Genomic DNA, 15326 nt, shown 5'->3' with positions numbered 1-15326 from the left:
ATAGAAATGGGCCAAGGAGGGAGGAAGGGAGAGAAAAAAACTGAATTTTACCCTGCTTACACGTTTTCCCATGTCAAATAAAAATCATATGCACTAAAATTTTAACCTTAACTAATCCTGACAGGATTAACCCTGTTTACAGAGGTCTAAATTGACTATATCTACTTGTCTTCCATTTAGTTTTCTCTGAAGTACCCTCCCATAATGCTTTTCTTTTCCTACAGGTCTCCATAACAAGATTCTGTAACCTCTGTGTTGCTAAACCTATGTTCAATTCTAAATCCTTGTTTTCATTCACTAACGAGTTGATACCTTCCTGCTCACTTTTCCCTCAAAATACCTCTCCCAACACACACACTCTCTCTCTAATTTTCCTAATACATATTTCCTTCTCAGTATCTTTTCTTGGATATCATCATCTCTTAAGCTGTTCAAACATGGAGTACACAACATAGACCTATTTATTTATTTATTTATTTATTTATTTGGTTTTGGGGCCACACTCAGCAGCATTCAGGGGTTATTCCTGGCTCTGCACTCAGAAATTGCCCCTGGCAGGCTGGAGGTGGACCATGTAGGATGCCGGGGATCAAACCCAGGTCCATTCCAGGTTGGTCGCATGCAAGGCAAATGCTATGATAACTCTGGCTCCTAGATTTCTATTTCTTGCCTGCCCAGATGCACATTTCTGGTCATCTCAAACCGTCTTGTGGCATAAAGTAGCATTCTGAAATGCAGATGACTTTAGAATGTAGAGTTGTAGCCCTGACTGCACTCCTGACACCTGACGCCATCTGTTTTGAATGGCCTTCCTGGCATTATTTACATGTCAAATAATTTTTTTGAACCTACCATTTCTAAAATAATTTACCTGGGGTCAGTGAACTAGGACGGCAGGCAAGATGGCTGCATGGCTTATACAAGACTGACCTGGATTCAATCAATCCCTAGAATCCCACAAGGTTCCCAGAGCACTGCTAAGAGTTGAGAAAACACTGCCAGTGTGGCCCCAAGCAAAAAACACCTGATCTTTCTTTCTACACCTGACAAATTTCAGTCTTTCTCATTGCCGTTAATGGTAACTGAATTCTTCCAGTGACTCGAGTGGAACTGTGGAATCTTGGAATCGTTTCTGATGCCAGTGCTTCCTTGATACCCTCTGACTAATGTGTCACCAATCTGATAGACTCTTCAAGATACATGCAGAATGGTGCAACCCATACACCACGTATGACTGTAATAAGGCTTTGCAAACTAAACTTCTTGATCTTTCCTTGACCCTTTGAGTTTATTCTGAACACATCAGAGATAACGTATTGTCATGAAAACCAAATCTTCTCCCTCTGCTCAGCATCCTCTGATGATTTCTCCAACCCCTCACAGAAAATGTTGACGTTGCCACATGGCCCACAAGCTAAGTCCATCACACTTATCACTTCAGACTCCCTTTCAAAACTCTTCCCTCATGGCGACCTTCTCATACATGACCCCTCCCCAAACATGACAAATCCAGCCCCACCCCTGGCCCTAATACCTATTGCTCCCACAGCCTGGAAGGTTCATCCTCTAGTCTAGGGAGTTATTTGACTAACTAAAGCCACCTCTTCTCCATAAAGCTGTCCTGATGACCCTATTTAACTGCAGCCCCTCTCCTTCTCTTGCTTAATTTTTTTTTGGTGGGGCCACACCCAGTAATGTTCAGGTATTATTCCTGGCCCTGTACTCAGGAATCATACCTGATAGTATTTAGGAGACTTTATGGAATGCAAGAGGTTGAACCCAGGTTAGCAGCAATGCAAGGCAAACACCTTACCTGCTCTACTATTGCTCCAGCCCCTTCCTTGCTTAATTGTTCTCTAGTTTTTGACACTGGCAAACATATGAAGCATCTTACTCCTCCCCTTTTATGGGGGGACCACACCCTGTGAGCTCAGGGGTTACTCCTGGCTATGTGCTCAGAAATTGCTCCTGGCTTGAGGGACCATATGGGACACCGGGGAATCGAACCACAGTCCGTCCTAGGTCAGCACATGCATGGCAAATGCCTTACCGCTTCTGCCACTGCTCCAACCACAATTCCTCCCATTTTTATAATATAATTTGTGGGCAACAGTATGGGCTGATAGCCTCCAAGCAACAGGCATGAAGCATACAGTCTATTTTGTCATTTGACTCAGGCCTTCTCATGATTTCTCAGGCTTTCTACAACCTGTGAATAAATGTCTGCCAGCCTTGCTCTAGAGAGTAAGTTCTGTAAAGGCGAAAATTTATGTTTTGCTAATTGCTATATTTCTAGCACCTAAACCAGTTCATGGCAGCCAATATTTATTTGTTGTTTTAATAAGAAAAGTAAAAATTAAAGCAATTATTTCTAAACATATTCTTTTATTTATAAAGTCCTTGTATTTATTATTTATAAGCCCATATAAAATCTATTAACAATAAAATTTATTATAAATTAGTAATTACTTCAGCACTTCATTAAGAACTTGGGAATTGTAGGAATGAAGGTCTCATTGATAAAGACTAAAGGAAATTACATAAAATGGGCTTTATCAGCAAAGAGCCTTAAAAGAATCTTACACACTAAGTGATTAGAGGAGGATAGAAAGCAGGAGGGATTTAGAAAGGGCAGGAGTGTAATAACACTGACTCTTGCTGACATTTCCATTTTCAGGACCTGGAAACTGTCTGACATCATTAAAATAGCAGCACTTGGCAGTCTGAGAGTCAATACAGAAAGAAGCTAAAGCACTCTCCTTACATGTAGTCTGCATGTAGCAGACTCTGGTTCAATTCCCAACAAGCATATAGTCCCTTGAGCATAGCCAGGAGTAAGCCTTGAGCACTGCCAAATATGACCCAAAAAGCAAAAATAAAAAATTAATAAATAAAGAAAAGAACTAGCATTCAGACCAGAGAGGTGGCTCAATAGCTTACAGTGCATGTTTGGCATGGGAAAGATTCAGATTCAATTCCCAGCACTGCATGATCCCCACAGCACTATTGGGACAGACTCCTGAGCATAAGCTCAAGAGAAGTAAGGCGTGGTTTCCCAAAAACCAAGAATGAGAAAAGAAAAGCTGCATGCATGGAGAAGACTGCTGCCTCAGTTTATTCCAATTCTACTCAGTCTCAAGAAAAACTGCTAAGCTTAACTCACTCTTCAACTCAGTCTCATGACCTTTTCCACTGGGAGAAGAGACTAACTCATAAAAGAAGAAGCAGAGACAACATGGCCCACGCACATCTTCTACCATGACACCTGTTGCTTCATTATAAACCACATTGCATTTCTTAGGTCTCCCACCAAGAGAAAAATTCTTCATTAATGCACAGCAGCAAGAGGCCAGAAGCAATACGCCTACTTTATATAGTTCACTATTCCTTTCTCTGTGGCAATGTTAACTTCAAAGAAATTAGGCAACAATGCATAAAGGCAAACAAAGAACAAAGAAAACTTGTTTGGAGTCGACAGAAAAGAATGTGGAACGTGGGGCAGCAGGAGCTGAACTAGAAGAAGAAAGGGAAATGATGCATTTGCTTCATATCAGAGCTAGTTGGAAAAATAAGAAAGATCTTGCATAAAAAGTGATGGGAACCAGAGCGACACCTACCTCTGTTTCACAGCAGGGGCAGTAGGGTCTTTCAGACCAATTTTACTGATTTGATTGTGTAAATCTTGGATATTTTTCTGGAACTCATTACTTTTGGAAACACAAGTTTCTCGCAATTTGTCTTTCTCAAGAAGCTCTTTTGATGCACAAGATTCTAACAACTTTGTGGACACTATCTCAACAATTTCTTCGCAGGAAGTTATTTCATTCAAGTCAACATTTTTTAAGCTGATCTCAAGCATTTCCAAACATTTGTCCAAATGCCTGGCCTTGTCTTTTGGATGAATTTTTCCTTCCTGACTTTCTACTAGCAAAATACTCTCTGGTACCTCTTCTGTATCAGAGGAGATTCCAAGTTCAGCCATACTTTCTGCTGTTCTCAGAGAAGCCAAAAATTCTTCAAGGGCTGTGAGGATATCTTCACACATCTGCACTTTGAGGTCCATTTCTTTGAGTTGGGTTCTGTGTGTCTCTACAATCTTCTGTGATGCATGTAAATCTAGTGGGTGTAATTGTTTGAATGCCAAGTTGTCTGACGGTTCCAAATGCTTACATATATCCATCTGTTTTGCTATGGAATCTTGGATAGTCTGGAATGAAAGAAAGAAAAGCTGAAAACACAAGGCTGAAAAAAGAAAAGACTACATGAGAAATTAACCTCAAATTACATGACCAGATCTGATAAAAAAAAAAAAACTTGCTTTTCAGCTTACTCAGGTAGACAGTTGCAACAGAAGAAAATATTTAATTATAAAACATCAGAAACAGCTTCAGCTGTTTCATTATCTGATACTCTTCCTGATGACTCTCAAAACCAAATATAAAAATCTACTGTCTCAATGAAAATAAAGACTGACTCACAGTTACATTTAACACTTTATAATCTTTTTTTTGTTTTGTTTTGTTTTGGTTTTTGAGTCACACCAAGAAGTGCTCAGGGATTACTCCTGGCTCTATGCTCAGAAATCGCTCCTGGCAGGCTCAGGGGACCATATGGGATGCCGGGATTCAAACCACCAACCTTCTGCATGCAAGGCAAATGCCTTACCTCCATGCTATCTCTCCAGCCCTGATACTTTATAATCTAAAATCTAAACCATTATTTTTATTTAAAATGGAATTTAAAATAAACTGTAAAAATGCAAACTTGAGCATATAGATCTAGTATGTATTTAAGATTTCTTCCTTGAAGACATTTTGTAAACAAGTCTTAACTCATGAAATTACTCTTTTTTTTGGGGGGGGGGAGCCACACTCAGCGTTGTTCAGGGGTTACTCCTGGCTGTCTGCTCAGAAATAGCTCCTGGCAAGCACGGGGGACCATATGGGACACCAGGATTCAAACCAACCACCTTTGTTCCTGGACCGGCTGCTTGCAAGGCAAACGCTGCTGTGCTATCTCTCTGGGCTCCTGAAATTACTCTTTTTTTTTGGCCTTTGGGCCATACTTTGTAGGGACTGAATCTGGGTCAGTTGTGTGGAAAGCAGGCTGCCTAACTTCTATACTATCTCTCCAGTCCCAATACTTCATTATAAATATTGGTTCCCTACTTCCAAATTTGCAAAGAATTAAAAAGCTGAGAAATCAATAAGGTTAAATTATTAAATAGTTTCCCCATCATGTCTTATATTCTAAACATAAATGATCGGTGTAAAAATCCATAAATATCTAAAAAAATTATTTTACACCTATTTCGTGAGAACTTAGATATTTACCCTTAAGTTTTGATAAATGCCATGAATGTCAATGAGTTGGAGTTCTTGAATGGCTATTTCTTGGAGGAACAAGTCTGAGCTGCAGATGAGGAGTGATTCCCTCTCCACAGGTAATACAATCTGCAGCGCAGTCTCCAAGGACTCCATTCTGGGTAAAAAAATAACAAGACAGGTGAGCAATACATAGTAGAAAAGCAGTCAATAAACTATATTAATGCCACAACGTAATCTAGAAGAGACAATGATGATCTCATGAGAATTCATATGGGGGTTAGGTGAGAAGATAGCTCAGTGGTCAAGAGTACAGATCTAGTATGCTCTAGAACCCATGTTTCAGTATTTCAAACACACCTAGTAGAGCCCTGGTGACCTTCAAACATCATTGGGTCTAATTACATTCCACCAGTTGTCATCCTGGGCCTCTAGCACCAAGAAATTAAACCAGGTAACCCTGTTGGTCAAGTGTCCCCAGGTTCCCTGAACACTGGTTGAGATGCTTCCCCCCAAAATATAAATACAATGGTGTAGATAGATTACTGTATTGAAGCCCAAACCCAGCAATTCAAAATGACAAAGTTTTGAGTTCTTTGCTATATCGAAGATTGCTTAACAGTTTAATAGCGCTCCAAAGAAAAATTATTATAATTATTATAAAATAATTCTCTTTTTTGGCGGGAAGAATTGAGCTACACTTGGTTGTGTTCAGGAGTTACTCCAGCTTTGCACTCAGAAATGATTCTTGGAAGATTTGGGATATCATATGGCATTATGGGATGCTGGGGATTGAACCCCGACTGGCAAACATTGGCAAACATTGTACAAACATTGACAAACAAGGCAAACGTTGTACCTGCTTGTGCTATTGCTCCAGCCCCAAATATACTGCTTTTTTTAAAAACAAATTATTGAACATAATTTAATTTTGCTTTAACAGCAAATAAACTTTATATTAATTTTTTATTAGTAGAAATACAATAGAGTTCAAATAATTGACTCTACTGCTAATAATAAGTTGGAAAGTGTGACTCACATATACTTAAATAAGAAATTAGGGTCGCCATTTCTTTCTTAATAAAATATACAGAAAACATATATGCTGCACATAACAGCACTTTCAGTTTAGAATGAGGAAATCAAGGTCTAGAGAAATCTACCATGGTCAAAATTCATTTCTAAGGGGAGAAATGGGAAAAACAGTGATTGTCTTTAGAATGTGCCAAGATGAAGAGCAATGTTAAGATCCATTTAAATCTCAGACCAGAGGTATGTTCAGTTTGTAATTCAACCTCCTCAACTATTAGTTTCTCTATCAGTAAAAGGCAAATATAATAGCAGCTTTTTCATCATATAAAATAAAATTCAAAAATATTTAGCAAAATACTAGTCTAGCTAAAAATGGTATTGATATAGTAAATAATAAGTGAATACATTTCAGAACTATACCTGGAAATAAGATTTTTCTGAAGCTCATTTTCTGTTTCTTTTAACGTTTCTCTTGTTGTAATAAAAAAGTCCTTGTCTGTATCACTTACAAGTTCTTCTAAATTCAATGAAGTCGTTTCAAACTCTTTCCAGCAAGCATCAGTTTCATGTTTTAAGATCTACATTAAACAGAAAACTAATTTACAAACTAATAATTGATTAGTGTGATTACCATATTCTTTGAAAATGAGACACTTGGGACTGGAGAAATAATACAGTAGGTAGGGTGCTTGCCTTAAACACAGCCAACCCAAATTTGATCCCTAGCACCACATATACTTCACAGAGTCCTTCTAGGAGTGAGGTGTGGCCCAATAACCAAAAAGAAAAAAATAAGAAAAGAAACCCACACCCACACAATCAAAATGAGACACTGATCAACTCAAGACATGAGCATAAAATTTCACATGAAAATATATTAAGAAGTATTTTCAGGGCCAGAGCTATAGCACAGTGGTAGGGTGTTTACCTTCTACACAGCCTACCCTGAACAGACCCCAGTTTGATTCCTAGCATTCTGTATGTTCCCTGGAACCTGCCAGAAGCAATTTCTCTGAGTACTGAGCCAGGAGTAACCCCTGAGTGCAACCAAGTGTGATCCAAAAACATAACAAACAAACAAAAAAAAAAACAAGAAGTATTTTCAAACATCCCCAAACAAGTATCTTTCAGGGACAAAGATAATCACTCATTACAGTCAAGAGAACCAACATAGAGGCTTTGAAAGGAATCCAAAATTCCTTCTATGTTAGGTATACAGAATACAATCAGAAAGAGATGTCAGAAAGACAATTCTCCTTTCTGTAGACCACAAATCATGGTTTCTCCTAAAACTAAAACTGGGGTGAACTCTTCTACTAAATGAGATGTGAAATTAATTTATAATTGTGTTTATAATTAAACACTGAAATTCTATACTATTCCATATTCTTATGTTGGTTCTTTTTAAAAGGAGGGAACACTGTTGCAGAACCCTACTGAGTACTCATCATCAGTTTAATTTTCTCTCATTTCCCCATGGATTAGTATTGCTTTCTAACAAACTCATTACTCAGTCACAGAAGGTCTCATGACAATTTCTTAATTGTGATAAAAATGTGCTAAATCCATCATTGAACAACAAAGCTTTCAACTTATGAATTTTGTTTATTCAGATGGAAAATTGAGGAGATAGCTGGTAGAGTCTAACTTAGAAACTGACATCATAGAAGAAGATAATTGAGAAATATTGGAGAGCATTGGAAAATAAGGTCCTCTGCTCCATTCAATGGCTTGGGGTTCAGTCTCTGCTTCCAAGCATAACATAAAAGTGTCATGCTGCATAAATCATGCACTGATTATTTTCAAAATAAGGCAGATACTTATTCATAAAGCTTACAATAATCAGACTGGTTATTTCTGTGGCTCCCTAGTCAACTGCAACCTTTACAGATGATCATCCATCATTTGATATGAAAACTCCCAGCACTGCCTGTCCTTTCTTTCCTTATCCCCAACATCAGATACACAATGGGACTACTTGGTCAATGTGATAAATGATTAGAACAAATACTGAGCATTGCATATTGTTAATGCTATCGTAACAAAACAGCCTTGATGAAATGGCCTTCAAACACATTGGTTTATTTTTTTATTTTTTTTTTTTTTAATTTTATTTTTGGTAACACGCTGCAGCAGTCAGAGACTACTACTGGCTCTGAGCTCAGAAATCACTCCTGAAAGGCACTGGGTACCAAATGGGATGCTGGGTTTCCAACCACCATTATTTCTGGTTCAGCAAGGCAAACGCCTTACCACTGTGCTATCTCTCCAGCCCCTCACATTGGTTTATTATTTAAGCAGTAGAATATGGAAAGTATTTTGTTGTGAACATAAAAATGTAAAAGCATATATAAAAAACTGGGGTGAGATATCTCAAACTGATACATTTAGGAAGGTTTTTGTTTTGTTTCTTTTGCTATATTCTAAGTTTTCTGCAATAACTTTATGCCACAATTAAGATGGAAGGAGCGTTTTTCAATTGTCAATAAAAATGTTCATATCTTTATTTAAACACCATGATTACAAACATGTTTGTAGTTGGATTTCAGTCATAAAATGGACACCCCTCCATCACTAGTGCAACCATCCTGCCACCAATGTCCCCCATTATCTTCTCCCCTCCACCCCTTGCCTGTCTTTGAGACAGGAGTTCTATTTCTCTCACTACCATTGTCATGATAGTTGTCAGTGGAGTTGTTTCTCTAACTGCACTCACCACTCTTTGTGGTGAGCTTCATCTCATGGGCTGGTTGGAGGGGGTATTTTTAGGAAACTAGTGGAACATCTTTAAAAATTAGTTAATGTGATGCGCACTCTGAGCTGTACGCAACTAATATTGTGTAATATCCTCCTCAGTAACCATCATGCTACTTATTAGAATCTATGTCAAACCAGCTCTGTGCCCCATCACAGACATTCCCTCTGACAGTAGTGAAAGAGCATGTGTATCAGCACATCTAAAAAATATTACTATTTGCTTAAATGTCCTCATCAGTGGCAGTCATCTTGTCTGTTGAATACTGAATAACTCAATGAACAAGGAGACACTGTACACTTTACATATAAATTATAGACATTTTGTTAGTTTGTTTTGTTTAGGGGCCACCTCTGGTGGCACTCGAAGGTTACTCCTGACTCTGCATTCAGTAATCGCTCCTGGCAGGAGAACCATATGGGATGCTGGGGATAGAACTTGGATCAATCCCGGATCGACCATGTGATGATACTTAAGGTACTGACTTAAGAGTATCTACATCTGTGTCACAAACAACTGGTAAAGAGATGAGTTTTAGGCAGCAGAAATTTGAAAATTCTTTAAAGAACTGGAACTACTTTGAGAAAAAGTTTCCCATGGTGAATAATAAACACATTGTTTTGTATGAAACTGTCATCCCTATCCACCCCAAAATCAAAAACTCTTCAAGCAAAATCTCTTCAAGCCCACAATATTCAAAGCACCAAACAAGAGTATGACTGATGTAAGAACCATAAACTAAACTCTTTCTTGCATTTATTTTTAAAGACAAAGAACATTTTGGATTACATGATATTAGAAATGCAACTCAACAAAAAATATTCACTGGAAATATCAACGAAAAATGAGGAACATGCATGCTGTATTTAATTGTCTAACAAAAGCGGGGACCAGAGAAACACTATTTTCAGAAATTACCTGTAGGTCAGTGAGTTTATCTTGGAGATAAGTGCTACTCCATTCTTTACCACTAGGGAAATCAGAAGTAATTCTGCATTTGTTGTTTGTAAGGTGTAGAGTAAGATTTTCTCGGTATGTATCATACCTGGAAAAAATGAAATGCAACATTATCTAATATTTTTAAGAAAGATAAAATATCATGTTTCATTTAGGATATTATGAGGATACCCAAGAGAATTTTTTTCTATTAATGTTTATTGACCAGGCCAGAGAGCGCAGAAGGTAGAATGCTTGCTTTGCATGTAGCCAACTGAATTTGATTCTGGGAGCCCATAAAATCAGTCCCCTAGCACCACCAGGAGTAATTCCTGAATGCAGAACCAGAAGTAACACCTGAGCACTGCCAAGTGTGGCCCAAACCAAAATAAAATAAAATAAAATAAAATAATTGACCCACATACCAAAAAAAGATGACTCCTGAAGGCCCACAAGCAATGAACCCCCTGAGCAGAACCAGAAGTAAGCTCTGATCATCTATGGGTGTGACCAGAAACCAAACCAAATAATAAATAGAGTGTGTTTGGATTGGTGGAAGATTTTTGGTGGATGTTATCATCTGGTTTTTTCTTGGGGTGAAGAGCAGAGAGAGAGGATGACTACTTTTGGCTCAGGGGCCACTCCTGGCAGTGCTTGAGGATCCATATCCCTAGTAGGAATTAATCCTGGTTCAACCACATGAAAAGATGATTGCCTTAACTCGTAGACTAGCTCTCTGACCAAAATACATAAATCACATTTGCCAGTTACTTAAAACCGTTTAGCTGTCTAGGGTCTGGAAAGAGGCTAGGTGCTTGCATGTAGGTTCGACACTCAACACCACATCTGAACTTTTAAGCACCCCCCAGGAGTGATCCTGGGGTGCAGAGTCAGGAGTGAGCCCTGAGCACTGCTAAGTCTTGCCCAAAAAGAAATATTCAGTATTTTAAGGCTGGAACAACAGTATAGCAGGTATGGTGCTTGCCTCTCATAGGGTCAACTCAGGTTCAGTTCCTGGCACTTCATATGGTCCCCAGAGCCTGTCCAGAATGTTCCCTGAGTGAAGCATCAAGAGGAATCCCTAAGTACCACTGGATGTGCTCCACAAAAAACAAAAGTTTACCTTTCTATTAAACTCTTTGTGAATGCATTTTGATCCATTTCATCATTCATAATGCTTTCTTCTTGTGGAAGCCTTAATTGTGATGACTCCAGGCTATAATTCTTAGATTCATATGCCTAGGCAAGGATGCAAAATAGTAAATATAATTATCACCAATGTACTTAATGATCTGGAAAAGATGAATGCTTTATTACATAAAAGTATAGCAATGGCTCCTTATACCCCAAAGCAATAATAATTCAAAAGACAGAGGAGATTTTTAGGCTGAATTTCATCGCCTGGTTGGAATATTAGTTTGGAAGGGAGCTCTCCCAAGCCCCAAATTCTCTGTCTGACTTCATAGCAGTCAGTTAAAAGCAGACATAACCTAACATACAGAAGCAAAATAAATACACCCAACTCCTTTCCCATACCCAGACAGCTAGTCTGGGCACTGATAGCAAGTAAATGCCTATGTACCTAAAATTCAAACATTTAGAAAATTCCATTTCTTTCTTTCCTTTTTTATTGGGGGGTGCTCAGGAGCTACTCCTGGCTATTCACTCAGAAATTGCTCCTGGCTTGGGGGACCATATGGAATGCCGGGGATTGAACCATGGTCTGTCTTGGATCAGTATGTGCAAGGCAAACACCTTACTGCTTACACCACTGCTCTAGCCCCAGAAAATTTTATTTCTAAAGAAAGTGAAAGTCATTAAAATGAGCAAAAGACCAACGTTACATGAACTCGCTCATCTCAATGAATCACAGTCATCTGTGCAAATGAGACACAATCTTTTGGACCCTCAACTGTAAGTGTCCAGACTGTTTTGGGATTATTTCAAGATGGTCTCCTTCGGTTAAAAAAAAAAATTGTATCTTTAGAGCAAGGGGCAACTCTATTTGCTGTAGCTTTGGTAGGTTGTATTCAAATTCTCTGGAAAGTGTTCAGTAAGAATTTTCAGCTGATACAACCATATCATTAAAACCAACAGAAGTAGATTAGTGCACACACAACCTTTCCCATTGTGTTCCCTGATCATATAACTTATGAACAAGTGACACCTTTTCAATTCGTGGCTGAGGATCTGTTTCTGCAGCTGGCATCTCACCGTGGGCAGTTTTTCCTTTTTTCTCAGATGTGTTCATTGTCCCCCTAGGAAGAAGTCAAAAATCCCTTATTAAAAGAGGAGGGAAACATGAAGCCCCACAGAGAAGAAATGGTGCTCAATGCATGTAATTTTACAAGAGGGTTTGTCTCACAGTGTCCTGATTCGCACAGAATACTGACTTGGTTCTCGACTTGTCCCCCACCATGGGCCTCAACGTCCCTTGAATCTCAGCAGCACACTTCCGGAGTCTTCCTATTTTCTGCTCAAATTCCCTGAGCGCTCGCCTCACTTCCTGTTGGCTTTTGGGGGAAGTCAGTTCATCACAGAGCTCCCTCAGGACGGCCATATGATGCTCTAGCTGATACAGACAGCTGTCCTCGGAAAAACAGGCCTGATGGGAAGAAACAGAGGAGGGAATGTGTTGCAAGTGAGTTGATATGATTGGTCCAGATGATTTTACATGAACAGATGAACACATGAGTATGATAACACAGGTTTTTTAGTGTAGGCCTGGTAGGATGATGATCAACACACACAAAGATGAGGTCAGCCCAACCCCACACCAAGATGAGAAAATGAGCCCTAAAGTAAGTCAGCACAGTCCAGGATGGTACATAAGAAAACCAAATTGCCACCATATATGATGCAGGATATTAAACCAGGGTTGGCCACTGTATTTTGCCAATCTGTATTTTGGCTCTGAAGTCCGGCATACGTTCTTTTAAGTCAATGTCTCTGCAACTTAATTGCCTTCTGCTCAGAAGAACAAAATGTCCAAGAAAAAAAAAAAAAAGGGAAATTCATTGACACTGAAAAGAAGTTTCCCTCCTCCAAAATAATCAATATTAAAATTAATAATAGAGATCATAATAAGGAAAGACAAAGATAGACTGATATTGGGAGAGAAGTAGAGAGTTTAAATGAAACAAAGAGAGATCAATACTGTCCAACATACAGAAACAATCAAATAAGATGGAAACCAAAACTATCCCCACGAGATTTGCCCCAGAAAATTCTGACTCAAATGTCTGATTTTTCACAAAAGCTAGTTCCCCCAGAACACAGCGTTCCCGCAAAAACAACTCTGAACTTCACAGCAAAGTCACAGTGCTCATCTTTTTTTTTTTTTTTTTTTTTTGTCCCCCAATTCACAATACATACCCGGCAAGGGGCCTGTGTTGAGGTGTATATGGGGTGCCTTTACTGTACCTCCTCTTTCTATACAGCCAGTGTAAAGAACACAGCCTGTGGTAAGATTTGGGAGGCCTTATCTTATCTTTTATTTATTTTTTTTTTTCTTCAGAGCAAACTAAAGTTGTTTTTTTGTTTGTTTGTTTGTTTTTTTAAAGTAAGAATTCATTTAAAGGACAAAATTGATTAACATAATGAGGTAAACTAATATAACATAATATAGTGACATAACATAACATATAATATAATTGATATAATAATAATACATGTAAGTCAAAGAAAATTTCTGATTAAAAACACAATTTTTTTTTTTCATAATGGCTTACATATCTTTCACTGTAGTATTTTGGGTACATATTCACATTGAATCAGGGGAATACCCATCACCTAATATGTCCTCTTCTCAATCAAAAATCAAATATGCTGAAAATAGGCAGAGTCCTGTCTAGAGGCTTCCAACCTCAGTTTGAGAGAGGATGTGAAAAAAGTAATTAAAATACCACAATACAAAAAAAATATCGAATTAAATAACCGATAAGCACCACAGCAATAAAGACAGGCACCACACAATAATCTCGGTTCTGAAATCAAATCATACTCAAGTGCAAAAAAGAAAGAGAAAAACAAAACAAAATAAAATAAAATAATATTGGAGACATCAACCGTAATCTCCACACCAAAATAAAAAATAGATCATTTATTCTCCTCTTGCTGCTTTCGTGGTATGTGGAAGACTTCTACTTTATCTTGGATGGTAAAATCAGACCTGTTTCTAAAGATCTTGGTGGCTGTGCAGATCAGGGAATGGAGTTTATGAAGTCTTTCTTTGTGGTTCAAGCAGTTATGCTTCTTCAATGTCATTTTTTTGTTTTTTATGTGTTCTAGGTGTTTCAGAATAGTGCTACCATTCTGTGTTTTTCTTTTGTCTTCTGACTTACTTCGTTTAACATAACATGATCTAGGTCCATCCACGTTGCTGCAAAGTCTGTGATTGTATCATTTCTAACTGCCATGTAATATTCCATTGTATATATGTACCACATCTTAATGATCCATTCATCTGTTGTTGGACATCGAGGTTGGTTCCAAGATTTGGCTATTATACTGAGTGCTGCAATAAATAGTGGGGTGCATACGTATTTTGGAATGAATGTCCTTCCATCTTGGGGGTATATGCCTAGGAGAGCAATTGCTGGGTCAAATGGCAGCTCAATTCTGAGTTCTTTGAGCACTCTCCAGACTTTTCTCCATAGATGTTGGACTAGGGGGCATTCCCACCAGCAGTGGATGAGAGTTCCTTTCATACCGCATCCTCGCCAACAAAGGTTGTTTCCATTATTTTTGATGTGAGCCAACCTCACTGGTGTGAGGTGGTATCTCATTGTTGTCTTGATTTGGATCTCCCTGATGATGAGCGAAGGTGAGCATGTTTTCATGTGTTTGTTGGCCATCCTTCTCTCTTCCTCAGAGAAATGTCTATTCATTTCGTCTCCCCATTTTTTTATGGCTTCGTTTGGTTTTGAAGGGCTCAGGTTTCTGAGCGCTTTGTATGTTCTAGATATCAGCCCTTTATCTGATATATCAAGTGAAAAGATTTTTTCCCATTCTGTTAGCTGTCTTCTTGCATTAAGTAGGGTTTCTTTTGCCATGCAGAAGCTTTTTAGTTTGATATAGTCCCATTTGTTTATAGTTGATGCTAACGTTTTTGCCATTGGTGCTCCATTGTCAAAGACCCTTTTGATATAAAGGTCTTTGAGTGTTCTGCCTATTTTATTCTCGATAAACTTTATAGATTCAGGTCTGATTTCCAGATCTTTGATCCATTTTGAGTTGACTTTTGTATAAGGAGTGAGATATGGGTCGATTTTCACTTT

At 38.4% G+C, this 15326-nt stretch overlaps 1 protein-coding gene and 1 non-coding gene across 2 annotated transcripts in view; both read right to left on the bottom strand.

The window, feature by feature from the left end:
- SYNE2 (spectrin repeat containing nuclear envelope protein 2) overlaps positions 1–15326 on the bottom strand; it is a 273877-nt gene that overhangs the window by 215564 nt on the left and 42987 nt on the right. Inside the window, exons 17-23 of the mRNA XM_049770287.1 lie at positions 12441–12652; positions 12215–12305; positions 11171–11286; positions 10030–10156; positions 6777–6934; positions 5334–5481; positions 3618–4207 (exon numbers count right to left, since the gene is read on the bottom strand). Coding sequence (XP_049626244.1) covers positions 3618–4207; positions 5334–5481; positions 6777–6934; positions 10030–10156; positions 11171–11286; positions 12215–12305; positions 12441–12652 — 1442 coding nt within the window. The remainder of the gene's footprint in view (positions 1–3617; positions 4208–5333; positions 5482–6776; positions 6935–10029; positions 10157–11170; positions 11287–12214; positions 12306–12440; positions 12653–15326) is intronic.
- Positions 13396–13528, bottom strand: LOC126005181 (small nucleolar RNA SNORA51). Its single transcript, XR_007494353.1, has one exon. It is a non-coding gene; the product is annotated as a small nucleolar RNA SNORA51 (small nucleolar RNA).

Source organism: Suncus etruscus, chromosome 3 (genome assembly GCF_024139225.1).
Source record: "Suncus etruscus isolate mSunEtr1 chromosome 3, mSunEtr1.pri.cur, whole genome shotgun sequence".
NCBI lineage: Eukaryota > Metazoa > Chordata > Mammalia > Eulipotyphla > Soricidae > Suncus > Suncus etruscus.
Note: the sequence above shows the minus strand (reverse complement) of the source record. Positions and strands in the feature narration are given on the sequence as shown.